A 22,999-nucleotide genomic window follows, 5' to 3' on the forward strand; every position below is an offset into this window, starting at 1 on the left:
GCATATTCTGGTGTGAAATAGCAGGTTGTGTTCCAAGGATGCAGAAGGGCAGGTCCCTGATGTGGGATACCCACACTGGGTCCTGGTTTTTCTGCTTGTTTGTTTTGGTGTTGTATTTTTCTAACTTTGAAATCTTATTTACGTATTAGACTAGATTGCAACTCTTGCAAGGTATCCAAATCATCGGGCCAGCTTCCCACTGAAAAGAGAAACAATGAATCAGAGAGATTTCTTAGATGAGTCTATGTTTATATGAAATGTTTACCAGTCCTTGTTGTTTGAACAGAACAGAGATCATTGCTTTGCATGCCTGCTGGGAGGAACAAAGAGAAATTGGTTTAATTTTGAAGAAAGAAGATTCTGCCTGGATGTTAGCAAAACCTTTGTAACTGATAGGGAGAAAAGAGCCCAAGTCAGGATAATGTGTCATTGAGGGCTTTCCGGAAGAAACTGGGCAGCAGCTGCGAGGGCTTCTGCACCAGAACAGGAATGTGCCCTAAATAATCTTTTGAAGTTTTTGTCTTTGGTTTTATGGTTTTCTCTGTGCAAACCATAAATAACTAGTGTTTAATCTTAAAGTACACAGAAAGATTTTCTTTTTTAATATATATATATTTCAGGGAAAAAACCCCAAACCAAACCAACAAAATTAACACTCCAAACCAAAGCCTGTTCAATGAAAGAACAGCACTGATTTTGACAAGCCCTTCAGTTCTGGGCTCTCATATATCCTGGACTGGCTCTGTGACTTTCGAGCTGAGAAAGGTTATTCTTTACATGGTTCTAAAGCAGGAACTTCTCTACAGTGTGTCAGACTTCAAAGGCTGCTTGTTAGAAGTACTCGTGATGGTGCCTGCTGCTGTTGTACCAGGTTGCAGACGGAGTTGTGAATCCCTCTTTTTCCCTTCTCCTCTGCAATATCCTCATTTTTTTTCAGTCCTTCTTGCAGCACTTCTGTACCTACCTCCAAGATCTGAATTTCAATGTTACAATTCCCCCAAATCATTGCAACATTAAGAATTTCCATCTCGGTACATGGAAATACAATTGCAGCAATGCACCCTACATTTCTCTGTAATAGAATTTTCTTTCAGATGACTGCAGAACATCTATTTAACCAGTTGATAAAACGAGTAAGACAATTCAGTGGCAAAGCTAACTGATGTGTATAATCAAGGAAACCTGAGAACTTTTTCTTCCAAGCAGATCTGGCAATTTTCAAACCAATTTTGTTAATCAAACAAAACCAGGTGCGGGAGCTAAAAATAGAGCTGTAACCTCAAATGTACTTTGTTCTGATAAAAATTTTGTCTCACTCTTTTTTCTTCCAGAGGAATTTTAAGCAGACTGTAAGAGACGATGAATTAGAGAGGGCTGCACAGTTCTGCATGAAGGTGAATACAGAAGGCTGCAAGGTTCTGCACAACTGTGAATTAGAAACTTTCTGTGTAACAAGGATGTTTTGAAACTAGCAAAAAATGTTTGCTACTTCTGAAAGTAGTAAAAAAATGTACACTTTGAAAACCATTAAAATCTACGTTATGATAACCAAAAATGTTGGTTGAAGTGGATTGCTTTATGTTTAGAACTGTGTGAACTAAACATAGAAAAGAGTCTACTTTTATTGCTATTTATATTTAATGTGATAGAAACAAGAGGCTTCCATATAACTGGGACCTCATTGTTACACATAATACAAGTAGAAAACAATTCTTTGCTGAGGAAAAAAAGGATAGAAAGAGATTTAAAAGCATGTATTCATGTGCATAAGGATAAAGTAAGGTGATTATAGTAACTGCTTGAAATATTTCAACACACAGAGGCTCTAATGTTATTAAAAAAGACATTTCAGGCATCTGTGTGTGTCTCTCCATGTGGACTGTAAAAGTGCAGCCTCTAAAAACCAGAATTATAGAATGACATGAGGAATACTTTCCTCTCTGCTAGCAAATAACTGATGACCTTTGCTGAGGCCTGATTCACACCCCTCTTAACAAGGGGCAGCTTCTTAGACTTCTGCAAAATAATGCTTCATGAAAGGTGCAATGGGGAATAAACGTCCTTGGCTTGTAATACCTGAGTTTGTCGGGTGTTTCACTCCACTGATCCTCAAATACAGCGAATAAACAAGATCCACACTCTGAGAAGTCTGATTTTTCTGAGAATGCACCTGCTCTATCAGAGGAAGTTGAGCATAAGTATCACTAGTGACTGAATTTGGTTTGTATGTTAATATATTTTCATTAATTTTGGTTTAGAACAAGAAAGATTAAGCCACTTTGCAATATTTGCTTTTGTATGCTACAGTATGAATGCAAGAGATGTGACTTTCTCCTGACTGCTTACACAGAGGTACACACAAGGTAAGGTTTTACTTCTCAAAGTGTAAGTGGTTATAAGAGGGGGAGGAGAACAGAAGGCTTAGAACAATAAGAGTGATAATGAGCAATCTGGATGCCAACTGCTTTTATGAGCATTATCAAATCAAAGGGAAAATGTGCTAAAGGGAATAAGGATGAATCAATGCATGGAAAACTGAGGGCAGCACAACACACATTTTGATCCTATAGCAACTGAATTATTTATATTTAAGATTGGAAAATGATCTGTCTGCATAATTTCCAGCAATTTCAAAACCAAAGAGCATTTAATTTCCTTACTCCCTTACCTCAGTCGATTGATGGACTATAAAGAATGAATTTTTTTTTGTTATTTAATAAAGTTTCTTTTAATGTACACAGCTAAGCCTATTCTGGAGGGGGAGAGGAAAATACAGGGATGGAGTTGGTATTAGAGGTTAATACTCCCTGTGAGGGAGTATTTATTAAAGCAGTAGTGGAACAAATCCTTCATAAAGAGCCTCTTGGACATGCCATTAGATACTGGTGAAATCCTGTGTGTGCACAGCCTGTTTGGAGAAACAAACTTTGCATGTGAGGGCTCTGCCATAAGCATTTGCAGATGTCAGGTTCCATCTCCTCTGCCTGTAAGACCTGAAAGCAGCATGAGGCTGAGGCCCCTCAGCAGACGTGCCCTTGTGTGATCTCAGCTAATATATGCAGGACTTAATATATTGTGAGATTTTTTGCTTATCCTCCTTGCAAGACTTTCACATGAAAGTTCCCCAAGCAACTGTGCTTCTTTTTATTCTCTGCTACAACCTGGCCTGAGACGCAGGGGTGGTTTGCTGGGACTCACAAAGTGGCCAGTCCTCATTCTGGCTTTGTAGCAAATTTGATTTGGCCAAAACTGTGGCCTCAGCCATCACTCACACAGAAGCATATGGGAATAGGCTAATATGTCCCTTCTCCCATCTGCTCTTCTGGGCTGTGGAAGATTTCCCTTCCAGTCCTCACGGCGAGTTGTTGCCTGGCCAGCCATGCCATGAGCTCTGTGGCTGTGTGTGCCTGGGGGCCTCTAACTTGGTTTAATCAAAACTGTTCCTCACCAAATATAATTACTTGCTGGGCCACTGAAACTGTGATTTCCTTCCTGCTTCAGACTGAGCATTAGAGAATTCATCACTGAAGCTCAGGTCTTCCCTTTCTTTCAATGAATGCTGTAAGTCTTAAGTTCCTGGCTTACAGTTTACTCTGGGCAAAATGATACTTAGATTATTCTCTGTATAGAGGAAGAGTTTCCACCTGTGAATGTGAATGGCTTTCCCCTGTCAGACTGTCCTGCAGGCTGTGCTTAAAGCCATGAGAAATAATTTTCAAATTTCTTCTGTTGAGAACTTGAGTGACAGAGAAAGGAAGTAAAAATTCTACCCCAAATTTATCTTTCCTGCAAATACCAAGGAAGCATAGATACCCTCTTGAAACTCAGTTAGCTGCCCAACACCTGGAGAATCCTACGCCATCCATCCCACTGAGATTTTTCCAGCAGCATTGTGGTTAGCATATATTTTGTTGCAGATGCTCATTCGTATTCTCCCTCTCACATTGCATGAACTTTCTGCCCTCATAAAATGTATAGAGGAGAAAATGGCTTAATCTGAGAGTTTCTGAGTCACTAGAGTTCAACACAGGGAACAAGTCTGAGCACTGCAATAGTCAAGTCTGTTCAGAGAGGCAGCTGTAAATGAGTGTGTCCACCTGGCTATATCTGTGAATGTTGCCACTGTATCATATAAAAGTTTCTTGGTTTAAAGTTTAAATCCATACATTTGTCCATAGGGTTATTTTGCTTACAGCCTTACATCTAGAGTGTGATTGAACCATTTACTGAGATGACACACATGTCAGCATAAAAATAAATATTATTACAGGACCATATACGTAAACATACCAGAAGTGTATCCTTAACTGAGCCTTGCTTAGTGACCTGGGAATACATCTTATGTAGGATTGATTATACACTCCTGAGCTAGCAGGGAACATGCATGCAAGGGTACATGATATAAATAAAGCTCTGATGCAAAAAGGTTCAGCATGGAGCTCTTAACAGAGATGTTTCCTACAGGCAGCTTTTGGCATTGGCTTTGTTCACAAAGGTCTCATGATCTTACAGAAAAAGAATTTATCTTCTAAGTACTTGGTGTGTTTAGAAATGCAAATATCTTTGTCCCTGGCACTTCTGATGGCTTGTCAGATTTAGGTTGCTGTAAGTGTGTGAAAAAAATATTCAGAAAAATGACCTCCTTTTGCTTTTGTTAATATGACATACCAAAATTATCTCTCCTGTTCTAGTTTCTACTTGCTTTTGAGTCAAGCCCAATTATTCCTGCAGCTTTCCAGCTGAATGAACAATATTTCAGGGGACTGCTCACCTATGTATGCTGAAGCACAAACACACACACTGCTCATCTGTCAATCAACAAGTCTTTAATAACTACAGTACACAAAGAAATTTTGTAATCCTTATACAGGCTATGTCTAAGCCTACCCCGAACCCTTTTCATGCCCTCTTGACCCTCAGAAAACTAAAGCAGATTTTGATCCACTAGTTGGGAAGGGGGCAATTTCAGTAAATCCGTGTGCTATTTGTTAAATGTTAAAAAATTATCAACAGAACCTTTCTGACTAGGAAAGCAGGTAGGATTACAAACTGTCTGTTCTTTCATTGCCAACAGTTACTCAAATAATGTTTTTTTACAATAACAGAGTTGACACCAAACCTATTCATACCAACATAAGTACAACATGTCCCAGCATAAGGAGAAATGTCCTCAGAGCAGTCCAGCCTGTGAATTATGATTAAGACCATGTTTGCCTCATGCTGTGGAACATGGTATGGAGATTCCTGAGGGACCGCTGATATCCGTCTCAGGTTCCATTTTTCTGTGATTTTATCCCTTTTCACACACCAACAGACCTGCTGAGCAGGAATCTCTTAACACAATTGTTGTGGCTGTTAAACTGAAGGCAGCTGCAAGGTCCCTCCCAGTGCCTGCCTCTTCCTGTGCTCAGCAATGGCATAAGGAGATGCAAAGGAACTTGTCTATCTTCAGTCAGGTTAGGGAGCCTGTCTCCTTCTAAAGTCTTTGCTTTTGCCTGCTTGAACCAGGCCACAAGCCTGGTTCAAGTAAGTCTCCTCAGTAGCTTAGGGGAGAGTTGATGGATGCTGTGGCTTGCATGGTTCTTGTTGGGGTTTGGCCAGGGCATTGATGTTGGTTATTCTCCTAAAGCAACATAAGCTATCAGAGAAAAAGAAATCGAAGATACTGCAGTAAGAGTGGAAATTCTTAGGTGAAATTTGTTACTAGTGTAGCTCCATAGAAATATATCAGCAGGGAATTTGCCCCACAGACTTTTTTAAATACAACAGTTTGCAGAAGCTTTTGGTGACAGAGACAGTTAAAGGAGCCAATTAAATAATAGCTGCCCTAAAACCAACTGGAAATTGCCTTTAATATCGGAATCCATCTGTGCCAATAAGTGAACCCTACTGGGGAGAAGATGAAACAAAAAGAAATAAAAGTGTCATGGCTACTGGCAGACAAGTAGATAAAATTCAATTAGCTTAGCTTGAAACATGTATTCACTGTTGTGAATGAAGTTTAACTTTTCCCCCTCAGTTCTGGAGTGGATACTGTTTTATATATCCTGCCCTGAGAAGAAAACTTCTTTGTTTTTCCTTTCGGACTTTCCCCCCATGTCTAATATGTTATTATTACAGCCTGAAATCTCTTTTTTATACTGAGAAACAGCTTCCCTATCTATCAGAGCAAGATAGAAATATTTTCATCATATACTAAATGTATACTTTATCTGAGCAAGACCACTCACTATTATTCACTAAAAAGAACACAGGAAATCTATAATGCTAATTCTGTAGATGTTTCTAAACAAAATTTCTGAGTCTGTGCCCTCTTGAATGTTTTCTGTTCATCATCTAGCTCTGAATTTTGTGCCCTGAAACAATTGCTGTAGTATTATGTAACAGGCATTCCCTCTTGAAGCTAATAAAAAAATGCCTCACTAGCTGTTACTGCCACAAGTTCTTTTGAAAAATGACATTCTCTTCTTAATAATGATATTCTCAGCTGCATTTTAGAAGATAAAAATACAAAGCAATCTGTGCTTCAGTAATAATGATCTACTTATTTTTTATGTCTCCTTTTTAGTAAAATACTTTCACTCATGCATATGATTAAAAAACCATCTTGCTGATCAGTTGGCTTTAGAGCTGTCACAAATTTTTCATCAAGCAATGTACAGTAGATGAGCCTGAACAGTTTACACTGATTGAATGATAGAAAGTGTTTTATTGATAGAACATATTATGAAAACACAAAGTATTGATGGCAGGGACTGAATAAAAAAAGGTATTGTTTTATGACAACAAAAGATTCCCTGAAATGATTTTCAAAAGCTGCTAAACCATAGCAATAGAAATTGGTTATAATCTAAGCAAAGAGATTTAACATAGGGCTTTTTGCTTGGGATCAGATGAAAGATTTTCAAAACTTAGTTATACCTTTAGTGTCTAATAGTTTCTAAAGTTATTTTAGTCCAGACTGAGGTTACCTGAATTCCAAGCTTAAGCTTTTGTCATGCTGATGGAACAGCTCTTTCTGAAAACAACCACTGTTTGAGCCAGTAAGTGCTATGATGTAGCCACGTGTGTGGGTAGTCTTCCCCTTCAGAACTGTGGTTTGTTTAGTTAACTTTGGTGAAATCCAGATTCTGACAAAAGCATTACAAAAGAGTCGAGAATAAAACAAAAGACAGAAATACGCCTGTCAGGTACTCACATTATCACCTCTGATCTTAGATGGAAAACTAGAACTAGGTTAGGTTTCTAGACTAGAAACCCTGGTATCTCATACAAAAATCTCTGAAAACAAGTGACTTATTAGTCATCAGAAATTTTCATTCCAATCTTCTACTGTTTCTCTTATTTGGATTTCAGGAATTTTTCAAGAAGAAAGATCCTGAAATTCTTAAGTTTTTGCAGTTATGGATTTTTGTTTTCTCCATACTTCTGTAGCAAAACAGGAAAAAAATGTACAAGTAGGAAGGCAGGTGCAGAGGAATAAAAATATAGAGAAAAGAGCTTTAAATCATATGGTTTGGGAGAGTTTTTCTCAAAATTGATTTTTTTTCCATTTGAAAAAAACAAAGGAAATAGTAAAACTCTGAGAAACACTGTCAAAATGGGAGAATAATGTTGAAAACTAACTCCAGTTCTCTTGCTAGGTAGCCAGCAGTACAAAAAGGGATTCCATTTTTGTTAATTAGTTTTTTTTTCATTAAAATGCCTTTGAAAATTGACTCTAATCTGTGTGGTGGCATAGAGGAAAATCTTCCCCATTTGCTAGATATAGATATACGCAAGTGAACTGTTGCTATGAGAGTAAAAATATCATAACCTGGCGAGAAACAGCATAAGGATCCCTCTGGAAACAGGATTGAAAGACTCCCCTTCTCAGTGACTTCAGTGATAGCTTGTTTTCTTCCTTTCCATCCACTGATCAGATGATCCTTCTAGTAACACCTCCACCCACCTCTCAAAGCTGCTCACAATATTCAGGGTTTCAGTAGAAGTCTGTCTCCCATCCCAAGAGATTTTCTTGCTTGGTCTTGCCAGACATATCACCAGCTGACCTGGCTCAGAGGTGTAGTTGGATTCAACTTGGCAGCCCACTGAGTTCAGCTCCTGACATTTGCAACATCTTCCACTGTTCTTGAAAACTGCTGCTAGTTATCACAAGTCTGTGTGCTCTCTCCCAGCAAAACCCTCTATCAGCTCTGTCACACAGTTCTCATGCAGAGGAGGCATCAGCTATTGAGGCAGCTGAACACAGTAGCTGTGTAAAAATATACTCTACCTTTATAAGGTAAGAGCTCATTCCCTTTCCCCCCCTCTGAGCCCCAGAATTCAACTACAATGATGGATCATTTCTAGAGGAATCATGAATAGTTGGCCCATGCAAGATGAATGCTCTTTGACAGCGTATTTCCATTTCATGAATGAATGATGCTTTCTGCTCTACAGTCTCTTCACAGGATTTGCTAATCAATATTCTAAGGCTACATAAGACTGGAGCTATAAATTCTTCAGTATTTCTCTACCTGATTTTGCAAGAGCCAGCAATATAAGAATTGTATTTTACTGTTATATATGCTGAATCTATTGGTTTATAGTAGGCTATTGCAATCATAGCTTCAGCAAAACCATAGTTGGTGTTTTAAGAGCCCAGTTGACCTAAGCACTAATTGTCTCAAATATTCTGGAGGTTGAAATGTCACATACTGTTTTTCTGAGTAGAAATGAAGCTTTTCAAAAAACTGGAGGAAAACCTGAGTAATCTGCACCAGAATATTTAATCACTGATTAAGTGATTCCTATTTCATGAGGTGGTTTCTCCTAGGCCCCACTTGGAAGCAGAGATTAATGGACTAATAGTCATCTGTAGCTCATGCACACTGCAGAACTGGTATCCTCTGTGTTCTTTCTTATGTGTTTCTCAAATTTATCCCCAGATATACCTACTGAAATAAAGAATTGTTTTACAGTATTGCAGAACTCTGGATCTAAAAGATTACAAGAAGGCAGCAGCATCTCTGTTACTTTGTGCAGGTGCAGTTGTGAATGATAGGAGTGAACCTGCTTGTGTTTCTGAGCTCTAAAATCACTTAATTCAATTGCAGTGCAGGACTCATCTATTTGAAATGAACAGGAGTCTGTAAATACCAGCTTACAGTCATTTTGCTACTTTATTTCCTTGCACTTGCTGCACTTTTGCAGGGGATTTGTGGAACAGGGAGGAAACATGAGGGAACTAAAAAGAGAAAGGGACATTCATTAAAAAAAAGTAAAATGATAATTAATGGGTATTAAAGAGAAGCAGTCAAGGGCCTATAAAACCAATATCCCATCATTAAGGAAGGCAATTCAGTTACAGAATCAGTGCACAGGCAATTACATTCTTGTTGAGGGACCCTGAGGCTATTCATGGAAATATTTACCTGACTCTCTGTGTGTGTTTGCTCCTTAAAAAAAGAATAAAAGTAGAACTTGAGCACAAAATCAAACTTTTAAAAGGACATGACAAATTTATATCTACACATTATCAATTTAAGGGAACAATTTACATTTTTAACAACACCAAATAAAAACATATTGTTATCCTGAATTGTACTTTATTTTTCCACAGTGTAACTTTTAAGTGCTTGAGTCGAATATTTAGCTAGCATATAAAGAAAGCACTCATCACTTGTTTTGAGCTTCAGATGTTTAAAAATGGCTTATTTCTGATATTTTAATCTTGGGACATATGTAGTTGTCATTGTAGGATGTGCAATTGCTTGGGAAAAGTTATAAAAATAACTTCAAAGAATAGAAAGAGAGCACACTGATTTAGAAGTCTCATGAGTGCAGTGTTCTGGGTATATGTAGACAAAACGTTGATATTTATCATTCCAAGTTTTTTCCACATTCAGACAATTTGTCATTATTTGTATCCTGAGGAGGAATCAGGCTTCCAGACATCCAACTTGCCCATAAGAAACCCCCAAACAGTAACTGTTCTAGACTCACCAAAGTCTCAGTTCAAGCAGTGTTCCCAGAACCACAGCTCCCACAGAGCTCCTTCCCAACACTGTACCACAGACAGTGAGAGGTTTCCACACTGAATATTTACAAATAACAGGAACTTTAACTAAGCAGAAAAATATAAGGCAAAAGTTTTCTTCTAAAAATTGATCTGGCCTTTAGCTGTAATTATAGAAACATTTAGGCTGGAAAAGACTTAAGATTGAGTCCAACCACTAATCCAGCACTGCCAAGTCCACCACTAAACCATGTCCCAAAATGCCACATCTACATGTCTTGTAAAATTACCTCCAGAGGTGGTGACTCAAATACTTCCTTGGGCAGCCTCTTCCTTTTGGGCAGCTTGATAACCCTTTAGGTGAAGAATTTTTTTACTAATATCCAGTCTAAACCTCCCCTGGTGCAACTTGAAGCCATTTCCTCTTGTCCTTTCACTTGTTCCTTGGGAAAAGAGACTGAGGCATCTACCAATAAATGGTCAGTTCTGTGGTGTCTTTGGTAGATATATAAATCAGCAAACTCAAAGTTTTTAGAGATACTTCAGTGAAGCTGGATATAAAAGTAGACATTGATGATACATATTGCAACCCTCACCAATTCAAGTCATTTAAAGCAAAGCCAGAAGACAAATGAACAAATGAACTCCTTAATGTGTAGTACCTCAGTACTCCTCAACTTTTTATTATTTCTTTTTCTAAAAATAATGACCTAGGACTCCTGTAGTACTTTTTTTTGCTCATAACTTTCAAAAGTATTTACAAATTAAGTGCATATACTGTAATGAAACAAAGAGGTAAATGATTGAAATGAAAGGTTCAAAGCATCTGGCACACTGGGCAAGAGGCCAGCAATGGAACTAGATACAAATCCTTGTCCAAGGCTCAATAATTTCTCCATTTGCTGTTAACTTCTTATAAACACAATGTTAAAATTTTTGGGCTCAGAACTAACACTTTTACCTTTATCAAAGGTTAAATAAAACTGCTGGCATTTAAAAGTATTTTTGGAGTCACCATCATGACAGAATTGGGTCTCAAAGGGTTTTCTGAACTTTCTGAGGCCAAATGGGAGCGCAAATGGCACCAGGTGCTTTTAAGACACACTGGAACTTCTTAAAAGCAGTGGAGGTGGACAGAAAGAAATGGGTTTGATAACTAAACAGAACAGTGCATTTGTCATCTGTAGCAATGGGACCTGTGCTCTGTTGATCCCATGAACAAGACTGGGGAAGAACAAATGGATTCACCACTCCCTCACCCAGGTGGGCTTCAGCTGCCTCAGTGGTGTCCACAGAGCAGAGACTCCAGCAAGCAGCTGCTCATACCTTGCTGCAGATTTGGCCCCAGGCATCTTGTTTCTTGGGTGGACACAGAGGGGAATTAGATACTTTATGTTGTACTTGTGCAAGCTGCATCGAGGATTATATCTGTATATTAAGAGCATTTCTGGCCCTGTGATATATTTAGTGGCAACCAAATAACCAATCTTATAACTTACATGGAATATACAACTGTATTGCCGTGCCTCACAAGAGCACCTGCATTGTAATCACAGAGAAACATTACTGGCATTTTGAAAGGAAGAAAAGGATTTTCAATTCCAGATATGACATTATATTCATAAATTCTTCAGTTAGCACTTGATCCTCTGAAATGCCACTTCTACAGAAGAGTCAGGCACCTTCCATGCAAAAATGAATGGGGAATGAAGCAACATGTCGTGGTCAGGGAATTCCCATTGGTCAGGCTTTAACTAAAGTCTTCAGCTGTGTATGGAAATACACTTATTTCCTTGTTATTTTTATTCCACTCTCAGCAGCTGTGGTGAGACTTGGTGCTTTAGAAACTATATTCTTCACTACTTCAGAGTCAGTAGATCAGGGAGATACATTTGACCTACTGGACATAAACATAGTTTGTTTTATTTGGGAAAAACAAACCAACCAACCAAAAGCAATATTTTGGCTGGAGTTCTAAAGAAAATGTCTGTAAAATATTTGTATGTGACTGTGCCTCTACTGTGGTATGGGCTGTGAGGGAATGGGATTTTGCAGGGGAAGGCAACATGTTGTAGGGCTCTCTAGTTACTAAATTAATTCTAAACAAAGAAAAGGTTTGTGTACTGGATCCAGCCAAATGTGTGTTAAACAGAATTCATACACAGATGACATAAAAGTTCTAGAGATTTAAAAGGGCTAAGGGTTTGCTCATGTATAGCAATATATGTGCATCTTCCCATAGAATATTACTTTGATGCTATCCAAACACTAGGACTTTTATTTATTATTAGGAGGAAACAGGTCTTAGAGTGATAGTCTAATTCAGGTTGGAAGGGACCTCCATATGCCTATAGCCCAGCCTCCTGCTAAAAAATAGGGTCAGGTGTAAGGCCAAACCAGATTACTCAGGGCATTATCCAGTTGTGTCTGGAAAACCTCTAAAAACAGACAGTACAGCCTTTCTGGGCAACCAAGGTATTTTATTACATAACACAAAAAAACCTCAGGGATAAGTAAATGCATTGAGTTAATTGAGTCGTGCTTGATTAATCAGAGAACAAAATGGTTAATTTGCATCCAAAAGTCCTAATGACTCTTTAATGTGTTTATTCCCAACATTTAAGGTTTTTGGTTTTGTTGTTTGGTTTTTGGTTTGTTTTTTTTTTTTTTTTTTTTTTGCAATACCAAAATAGAAAAGGAACAGCTATTCTTGTAGTCCTGTTAAATATCTTTTCTGTTTGTTTCTTCTCTGAAAGAAGGGGGGCAGAGGGAAGCAATTTCTGTGATTAATTAGTAGTAACTTTTACCACAACAGAAATCTATTTAACACACAAAATGTTATGGCACTTTTTGAAAACATTGTAACCTGAGAGAAGCCTCAACCTATGTGTCTATCAGTTACGTCAAGCTGGAGATGGCAGAATTAGGTAAGAATGAACTGCTGCTGAACTCTTCAACAGACAGGTTCCTTTTCCTTTGATATTTACTATGCATGACTACTTTTTAAAATTACTTTAAAATCCTTTTTTTTTTCCCTTTAAGACTATAACTGGGGACAATCCTATTCCTTATTATGAAAAGTATGAGTCTGATAGACATTGACTGACACTTCTGAAGGTGGTAAACACTGTCAGCAACCCACTTCTGTACAAAACATTCACCTGGCACTCAAATTCCCTCTATAGTCATAACTTTATCTGAAAAATATACAGAGTAGCCCCAAATGTTTGTTCCCAACAGTATTGTCAGTTAGGGATTCCATCATGCCTAATGTTGGAATCATATGTGTTATTTCTTGACCCTTCAACCTTTATTTTTCATTGAGTTTCCAGGTAATTTCTGGATTAGGAAGGCATAGGTTCAGTAATCTCAAGGGAGGTCACCTTCAAGTCTGAGAAAATGATGATCCAGCGATCCAAACTGTATCCTGAGAGACTTGCACTAAAAGAAATAGGAAATATGAAAGATCTCTGGGCTTATAATATTTTTTTTTTAATTTTTCCTGAATTTGGGCCTTGACCCATAAATAAGGTTGGTTATTTCAGTGAGTAGTTTTGGAGGATCTTGGGTAGATTTTTTTTTTTTAAGTAGTATTTGTGATTTCTGTACTTTGCCACGAGTACAGAAAAAGTCCACCCCTTCAGGGTATAAATCATAGGTCAGAGTTATTCCCTGAGGGTACTTGTTCAGCACACAGGAAAAACAGGCATCTAGAAATGGTAGTGTGAATCCAGCACTGGTGACTAAAACCACAAACACAGTCCTTAAAAAAGCCGTAGCAATGTTAGTGCTTCCCTACAAACTGGAGGCAGTTCCTTCCTTCTTCCTTATTCTGCAAAATTCAAACTGCATGAGCTACCTACCAGATGGAGACAAGCAAAGGAGAGAAACATTCAGTTTGCGTATCCTGAGAGGATTCACGTGCAAGTTCTGCAGACCTGTGACATTCACAGGGGCAGAAACAGAACTCTCAAGCACAGGCAGAACTTTATACACTGGAGCTTAGTAGGCATCTGAGAATCAATAGGTGGGTTTGCAATTGGAAGGATCCACATAAAGTAGAAGCTTGTTAAGATTTATCTACCTAAATGCCTTAATCTTTTGGTTTCTCATCTGAAAAAAGGGCATGACAATCCCTCCTTTATGCATAAAGGCATTGACAGACTAAGTATAACAAAGGTTATGAAGCACTTAGATAATGGAGCTCAGAGCTGAGTGCCCATAAACCCAGGGGCCTGAGCTACCCAAGATCCAGGAGCCTGGAAGTCTCGGCTTCCTGGCACCTCATCCAGCAGTCTGCCCAGGAGCCAGCCAGCCAAGCCAGTAAGCAGTCGGGCCCACAAAAGCTGATTAAAGGTCTCCTGGTTTCCATTATATATGGGGTAAACCAGACACATTCTTTAAAGAAGCATCATATTTCATCAAACTGGCTTTTTTTTTTTTTTTTTTGTTTACAGAAAAACATGCCATCAGGAATATTTAATCACTTTTATTGTGAATTGTGTTGTTAAAACAACACATCCTGTTTCTCTGATGTGCCATGTGACAAATCCAAAGTAGTGTCTGATGCATTGACTAAAAGTCTCCCTTTAATTACCTACAGAAATTGCTGTTGATGTAAACAAATCAGTGTCAACCTTAGGGAATGCACGTTTATAGACACTTTGAAACTCTGCACACAAGCATTTATTGGTGATAAAACTATGTGGCTTGGAGTCAGTCAAGAATTTGTATTAACTCCTGTTATTCCACTACAGGTACTTATACATAGCACAGCATGGAAGCACCTCACAGGTAGTCTTCTGAAGAACCCTCCCAGCAGAGCTGAGAGGAGGAGAGTGTCATTTGCCCTTTATAGATCAGACACTGAGGCATACGATGTAAAGCACAGCGAGCACAGGCTGTGTATGGTAGTCAGACTGAAAGCAAGGACTGGTTTAAAGAGTGCAAAAAGGGAGCAGAAAGACAAAGTGAGTGTGTCTGCTCCAGTGGAAAGTGATTCAATAGGCACGTATTTTTGTTCTCTAATCTTTGCTGGACACTTGAAATTGTTCCTCTCAGTAGAGCTGCAAGGGCCCCAACAGAACAGCTCCACACACTGTTTGCGCCAAATCTGATGAGAGACACATCAGAATAGGTGGTCACAGATAGGGCATCCCCACCCGAGACAAGATTAAGCCTTAGTTTCCTTAGTTCAGCTGTGCTGCTTTCTTTTAGAATTTACCTGGAGTGGCTGGGGTTTTTCAGGATTTCTAATATTCCTCCAAGTATTTGACATGTGTTTGCTTTCCAGATAGAGAATGTCCTTGTGGAATGAGAGTGTTAGTCTACTGAGAGATAAAAAGCTAGATCAAATAAAACATTTATGTGCCAAAAGGAAAGGCATTTTAGCTGCATCACCTTTATAAATAGTCTATCGGTGAAAGCACTTAGTGAGGAAGTGGGAGACCTCAGTATTAATTTCTTACTCGAGCAGACTAGGTTGAAAGGGATGCTGTGCTGAGTGTTCCACTACAGAGCAAATAATTTGCAATGTTGGGTCAAAGGCACAGAGAACTAAAACATGAGAAGCATGTCCCCACAGTCTAGGGTTAGCCCCTTGATTAAGTGTGCTGTACATCTTGGAACCAGTCAGGTTATTAATTCTCTGATTCATGTCACTTACCACGAAAAGACCTACTTCTAGTGGCCTGCTTTCTAATGTATTAGAGGAGACTTAACATGATAGAGGTAAATAGGAATCCTCATCTTATTCTTGTTGTCAACGGGGTGAACAGCTTTCTCTGTCAGCAGACAGCTATCAGGAAAGAGCATCATGCAAAATGAATGACTGCTGTTCAGAAAAATGCTGAACCACAACTAATTGATTTTGATGTAGCAGGGAGCTACATTTGATTTGTGCCGTTTACATTCAGGACCTATAATAAACCACTTTTGTTAAGAGAGGTACATATAAACAAATTGAATTAAATGTTGGTCTACTTTTCATTAGATTTTTCAGACAAGTGTAGTAAAGAAAATTGCTTTACAGTAGAATGCTATTTATTGAGAGAAAAGCTCTCTTTTTTTTCTAGTGTAAACAGTATCATCAGTGTAGTCTGTTAAAAACAAGCTTCTGCAATTTTGCATTGATTTCTGTTTTCCAAAAGAGAAAAATGTGGTGGTGGAAGAAAGACTGGTATTGCAGTAAGATGTTAGGTCAGGACTAAGACACCAGGTTTCCATACCTACTATTTTCCATGCCTCTCTGTCTTTTTTTTCTCTAAGATACTGACAATCTTTCTTTACCTTATAAACCATTGTGCAGTTGAATTAAAAAATGTTTGGAATAGTGTAGTGAAGGACATGTGCCAGAGGAGAGAAAACCTACTTAAAATGCCTTCTGTCATATTCTAAGGGCTGCCTCTTCAAACAAAGGCAATGTACCAACTGTAGGTATTACCTTAATTCAGACCAAGCATGGAAGTCACTGTGAGTTGAAGATACCCCACAGTAACAATTATCCACCCACTGGAGGACAGGGCATCTGGTACAAACATCTGAACAAGACTCTCTGAGCAATTTGCCACTTTTTGCTTCCTTGAGAAGCAGTATTTCTACTGTTTCCATGTTTTTTACCTCCCTAAGACTTTCTTAGGAGTTCAAAGTGTTTGGGACCCACAAAATTAAACCAGCTCAGTTATCAGAATAGGATCTAGGAAATTTCACAATACACCTGTGACTCTTCAAACTCCTGTTTACTCCTTTTTCACATGCTTTAAGTGTCAGACTCTCCTATTTCTGCCCTGAAACAGAGATATGCAGGGTGTATAATATGAACTGATGCTTTTTGCTAAAACTAGACTATATTCAGTGTAGCATTATTGATGCTACATAGCCTTTGGGTCCAAGTGCCAAACTGTATTTTTGGCTTAATTTCAAGGACAAAGGACAAATTTAAGCTTGGCGTTGAACACTGAAGTGAGCAATCCTCTATCTGCCCTCTCCTGTGTCATCTTTTGTATGGCCTAGCTGACCCACACATCTGAAAGACAGATTAACATTTGCTATTGTGCAACAAAAAAGGCAAATTCCTCCACTGTACTTGGCTGCAGTGCAAAGAAAGTGTGTAAATACTAATTCCCCCAGTGTTGTGGGTTGCCACTTCCTCATGCACTGTTCCCCCTCCAAATTAGAGCCTATTGCCTGAAGCATACAGTTGCTTCCTGCTCACCAACCAGGTCACAACAAGCAACCACGAAAACAAACTCACAGATAGCATCTGACCTTCCTCTTGCACAGCTTGGAGGTGTTCTCTCCTTCTTGAGAGTAGTCATAGTTTAAGGTCAGAACATTCTTCTGAAATGCATGTTGTTACTCACATTTGCTGCAAAATCCTTACACTTCTCAGCTGCTTTTCTAACCAATGCCAACTTTCACAGACCAACACTTTTCTCCTCTGAAAGACAGATGCAAGCAGGTAATGCTCTTCACACAGCTTATACTAAAAATATACAATAGGGTTTGTTCCTCTGGTTATATAGTCAGAAAAACCTTAATCCACATCTTCTATGGGTTTGAACAGTAGAAAAAGTTAAGCAGAGAGGATTGTATTCCTTCTGTTCTCCTATATTTACGCACAAATGTTTGCTTAAATTCCTCAGGCACAGTTACTAAAAAAGAGGCAGTGTCTACGGAAGCTCCTAAAGTCCTTGCCCACACTGAGTAGTTTCTTCATTCACAAGCAAACTGAAGTTTCCTGGGATTACTCACAAAGGATAATACAGGCCAATCTGGGCAAAGCTGCATTTAGTCTTTTACTTCAGATCGGCTTCTCAGAAATCTCGAGTCCTCTTGCAGCAACATAATTCTTATGAACAGAGATCACACAGAACAACAAGGGCCTGCTTCTTAATTCAGACGCTGATTTAAAACTGTGATCCTGTCAAATCTCCTATATGTGAGGCCCCTTCCATCTGCCTCAAGCCTTGAAGAGGCTAATTCCGCGTTTCTCACTCACGCAAAACTCCCACAGAAGCAGCAGAAGGACAGCAGCACTGAGTTCCCATCCCAGCTAAGTGACACTGTTCAATATTTCAATACCCAGCCAACAATGGCACTGTTCAGAAAATTGTTTTTGAAAATGAAACATTAACTTCTCACTTAAGACTGACAGAAAATTTTCTTCATGGTGAAATGAGTAAATGAAGAGTTAAGGATGAGGTACTTGTTAAAATCGATATGGCTTCACAGCAACATTTCATTCTTCCACAACAGTAGAGAGTGTTTCAGCCAGCTCATCAGATGTGATCAAAGAAACAACTTGACGCATTTAAAACATAAAATATCTTCTCCCTTTTTTTTTGAGCAAAAGCTGCATAGACTATTTTTTCCTATATATGCTATTAGCCAACTTACAGTTGAAGCACAACCACAGTGTAGCAGAGCTGACAACTTTTTATGAAAAGTTAACACCACACAATATGTTACAAACAAATTCCAGTCTTCAGCTATTACAAGTAATAAGAGAACACTGTAATTAAAAAAAATAAATCAGCCCCATTTTACTTGAAGCATATTCAGTTGTTATATTAAAAACAATTTTTATAGAAATCCTCTATATTCACTAATTTAGGGGGAAATGCACTTAAAAGGGGTGTAAACTGCACGTCTTTATTGATGAATATTACTTTTTATCTAGCTCAGAAGAAATAAGATCCTTTTGAAGCACTGAATCAGATTAGAAAGATTGAAATTGTGTTGAGAAATAGATTAAAACCACAGAAAATGCCCTGTTTTTAAATATGCTGTTGCACATAGATATTCATTATCTGCATCAATCCCTTTTAAACTTTTGGAAGTGCAAAACAAACACAGAAGTATCATTTCCTTTATGTTTATAATGACCACAGAATATTTTTATCGCAGAGAACTTACTTTTAAGGCACATCAGTCATTCCATTTATACTTTATGTCAATTAAAATCTGACTGTCAATTAAATTTCACCTGCAGATTCCCTAAATTCTACAAGGGAAACAAAAAAAAAAAAGGAAGGACTCTGTTTACAGGCCACAGTCTCATTTCAAAAGCAGTGCAACAGTGAAACCACTGTGAGTCTGCAGACTGGGAAAACCGTCTAAACCAGCAGTAAGTGACAAAAGCAGACCTTCATCTTGGCAGAAACGGGCATCTCTAATGAAGCCATCCAGGAGCTCAGAGGTAGTAGCCAGGTACCATATGTTGCTTTGGTGATTATATAGTTTCTTCAGATTAAACAAACCTGAACTTTTTAGCTACATCGTTACCTACAAATAATAGGAGCTTGTTTCAGCTCTTCTTGATGTAACTTTAAAAAGAATTCTCCATTTTGCAAAAGAGAAAATGGCTTGTAATTTCCTCCTCTCTGTTGTTATTTTTTCCTCTCATTTCTCTGCCTCAGGTACATATTTGTACCAAACCATTTGTTATTTAAACTATGCTCAAATCTTTTCACGCTCTGAGCATTATTTCAAGAAAGTATCCAGGCAGTTATGCACTTAGGACTTTGAAAATGTCTCAGCTGTTTCTTTAGTGAAATCAAGCAAAGTTCTAACGCATTTGGTGCAATCATCTAATACCTACTTCAGCAGAACTCTCACTTGAACACGAGTCTGTTGAAGGAACACCAGAACTTCAGCCACTGACAATCTCCTTTTCCAGGGTTAAGGGAACCAAATGCTTATTATGAAAAACTGACGAAACAAAGTGACTGCTCTATCATTTCTCCTTATGACACAGAGATTTCAAGAGAAGAGAGGCTACAGACAGAAAGAACGGAGGGAGTAAGGAAAGGGATATCTAATGATTCTCAGGTATAGATTCAATTTAGCTGTTTTAAGAAGCCTGATTTCATTCTTTCAAAGAACTGTTTGCTATGGAAAGGTTCATCTGAGGCAGATGCCAAATCCTGCTGCCAATGGAAGGAGTGATACACATAGAATGGAGCAGTATTTACCCCATAAACAGAATACACACCTTGCAGCAGCACAGCTGGAGAAGGGATGTAAATGCTCAGCTGAGTCTTACACTTGATATGCATCCAGTGATGAATGTACAGACACCAGTCCCTGCCTCTCATTCTCTTCATTGCAGTTTATGCCATTTTATATACCCATGGGAAATATGGTTTTCTTTAATAACTATTCAAACTATACTCCCCTCTTCCTCCCTCCTCCCAACAAAATCCTCTGAAATCATAAACTAGAAATGCAAACAAGAGAAGAGAAAGCAAGCAACACTAATACTAAAGGTTTGGAACAGCTGCACCTTCTTTTGAGATTTGTTCACATACGACACTGACAATCTGCAATGTATGCTTCTTATTAAAAAATAAATATAAAGGATTTAGTTGTCCTAAGACTGTAAATACGAAGGATTTAAAGACCTTAGTGGTGCGGTGATTGCTCTTCCTCTGAAAATCTGCATAGCAGACTGCCTTCAACTGCCTGTCTGAGAATGAGAGCAGCACAAATCCAGCCCTGAGATTAGCCTTTTGAGGGGCACTGAAAAAGAGGGAGAGGACAGGGGGGAAGTTCCCCTGGGCACATGCAAGTGAAAACTTGTTTTTTTCCTTTTATCTCAGAAAATGTTAGGCAAAGTCACCAAAATCACTTTTTTTTCACTATCTGCTCCAGGACAACAAGGTCCCCAGGACACTGATCTGAGAGGGATGGAGCAGGAATTTACTGCCTGGTGATCCATCAGGGGCAAATGAGGTCATGTGGTGTATGTGCTCTTTTTCATATTTCATGAAAAAATGCAAGACTCCTAGGTTTGTCCCACTGACTAATCAAAAACTACGGGAAGAGAGGAAAAATGTTTCTCAGCCAGCTCTATAGGCAAGACCTCTTCAAAGGAAAAGAAAACCCCATGCTTTCTCTTTGACTTCATCCCTTGTGCAAAATCATGATTCAGAAGGTTTTAACAGTACAAAGGTTTATTTAGAAAAGAGTTTGGATTGTTCTTTAGGGTTTTTTGGCAAACATTTAAATCCTTTCATAACTCAAAACACTGTCAGTGCCTGGTACTTTGCACTTTCCTTCCCCACACAAGCAGTAAAAGCCAATTTCTTACTGGGACAAATCCACCATAGGCCCCAGCTGCTCTATTTATAAATACTGAAATCTCCACCATCACTGCCACTTAACCCTTTCCTCTTGAAGTCTGTTTTTGTTTTTCCACAAAACTCCAGAGAGCCCATAAAAGCTCACTGCCTCCCAGACTCAGTGTCTTAGCCTATTTTCCTCTGCAGGCTCCCCACACCCTCCATCAGGGCTCAAAGACAATCACTCTCCTTCCCATTTACCCATCCAAACTCCAGCACTGCTCCTCCAGCACCATGCTGCCCATCTGTACCACACTGAATGCCCTCAGCCTCCCCAACACCATCCCTGTAACCCACAGCACCACCCTGCTCCACCAAGGGGGCCAGCCCTCTTCCCTAAGCCCAAACCCCATGTTCTCTTCCCTCCCTTCTTCTCCAGCATTGAGCCATCTCCTTCTCTTTTAACTCTATTCCTTCTCGAGGCAAATCCATCCCTCCAGCTCAGTGCCGGAAGTTCTTCTTCTTCTTCTTAAAAAGAATGTGTTTAAAGGACCTGCGGAAGTCCTGATTGAAGATGGTGTAGATGACTGGGTTGAGGGAGCTATTGCAATACCCAATCCAGAAGAAGAACTTGAAGAGAGTTTCAGGGACCTCGCATGCCTCCCGGCAAATACCATAGAGGCTGTAGCTGAAGAAGAAAGGGAACCAGCAAACTACAAAGACCCCCATGACCACAGCCAGCACAAAAGTGAAGCGTTTCTCACGGGCCTGGGCAACTTTCTTACGGCAGATGCTGCTACGCTTCCGGCGACGGCGATATGAGAAGAACTGCATGGAGCGATTGCTGGCGCGGGACAGGCGGCTACTGGAGTGCTTGGAGGAGTATGAGTAGGAGAAGGACTGGCTCTTGCTGCTCTTGCGGGGATGCTCCTCCCGGCTCCGCCTCCGCCTGCTTTCTGAGGTGCTGCTCTCCTCCAGCTCAATGTCCTCCAGCTCAGAGGCTTTGCGCCAGTGGTGAACCGAATAATGTCCATTCTCTCCCAGCTGCATCCTCATGGACGTGCAGCCGCCAGCAGCGCGGCTCAAGCCATTCTCAGTCTGGGAGGACCCCTCTGGCATCGTACGCTTCTCAGAGAGGGTCCTGGTCCTTAGCTTGGCCACGCGGTAGATGCGGATATAGACCAACACCATGATGAGGCAGGGGGCAAAGAAAGAGCCTATGCAAGAAGAAAGGATGTACCATGTCTCGTCATTGAGCTTGCACTGGGGAAAGACATCTCCTTCAGGGTCCCGGTACACGGAGATCAATGGCGGGAAGGAGATGATGGCTGAAATGAGCCAGACCGTGAGGATGATGGCCTTGATCCGCCGGGGTGTCCGTTTGAGGTTGTATTCCACCGCCTGTGTGACCGACCAGTACCTGTCGAGGCTGATGGCACACAGGTGGACGATGGACGAGGTACAGAAGAGCACATCCAGCGCCAGGTAAATGTTACACCAAGCCTTGCCGAAGTACCAGTAATTCATCAGCTCGTTGGCTAGGGAGAAAGGCATGACCAAGGTAGCCACCAGGATGTCCGCGCTGGCCAGGGACACCAGGAAGAGGTTCTGAGGGGCTCTCAGAGCCCGGCTGGTGAGCACAGCTATCACCACCAGCACATTGCCCACGATGGTGAAGACGATGAGAAAGCCCACCACCGCCGCCAGGCTGGCCACGGCCGCCGGCGAGTAGGGGGAGGGCGGCCGAAGGAGGGCCGAAGAGGACGGCGAGGCGGGGGGCAGCGCCAGGGACTCGTTGGGGGAGCCCAGGCTCGTGTTCACCAGCAGCAGCAGATCCATGGTGGGTGTGAGGGGCGCCGGCGTCCTAGAGAGCCCGGCGGAGCCCCCGCCCCCCCCCCCCCCCCCCCCCCCCCCCCCCCCCCCCCCCCCCCCCCCC

General features: G+C 40.1%; 1 protein-coding gene across 1 annotated transcript; it reads right to left on the minus strand.

Annotated features, from left to right (window-relative positions):
* Nucleotides 1-20,197: 20,197 nt before the first annotated feature.
* ADRA2C (adrenoceptor alpha 2C) lies at nucleotides 20,198-22,902 on the minus strand. The gene has a single exon (XM_017828070.1). It carries the CDS (start codon nucleotides 22,900-22,902, stop codon nucleotides 21,565-21,567), a length of 1,338 nt encoding a protein of 445 aa, XP_017683559.1. The 3' UTR covers nucleotides 20,198-21,564.
* Nucleotides 22,903-22,999: the final 97 nt, after the last annotated feature.

The sequence above is a fragment of the Lepidothrix coronata genome, unplaced genomic scaffold (genome assembly GCF_001604755.1).
Source record: "Lepidothrix coronata isolate B3197 unplaced genomic scaffold, Lepidothrix_coronata-1.0 Scaffold145, whole genome shotgun sequence".
NCBI classification, from domain to species: domain Eukaryota; kingdom Metazoa; phylum Chordata; class Aves; order Passeriformes; family Pipridae; genus Lepidothrix; species Lepidothrix coronata.

Excerpts from the sequence above, each read along its gene's own strand:
- ADRA2C (XM_017828070.1), bottom strand. The coding sequence starts at position 22,902 with ATGGATCTGCTGCTGCTGGTGAACACGAGCCTGGGCTCCCCCAACGAG.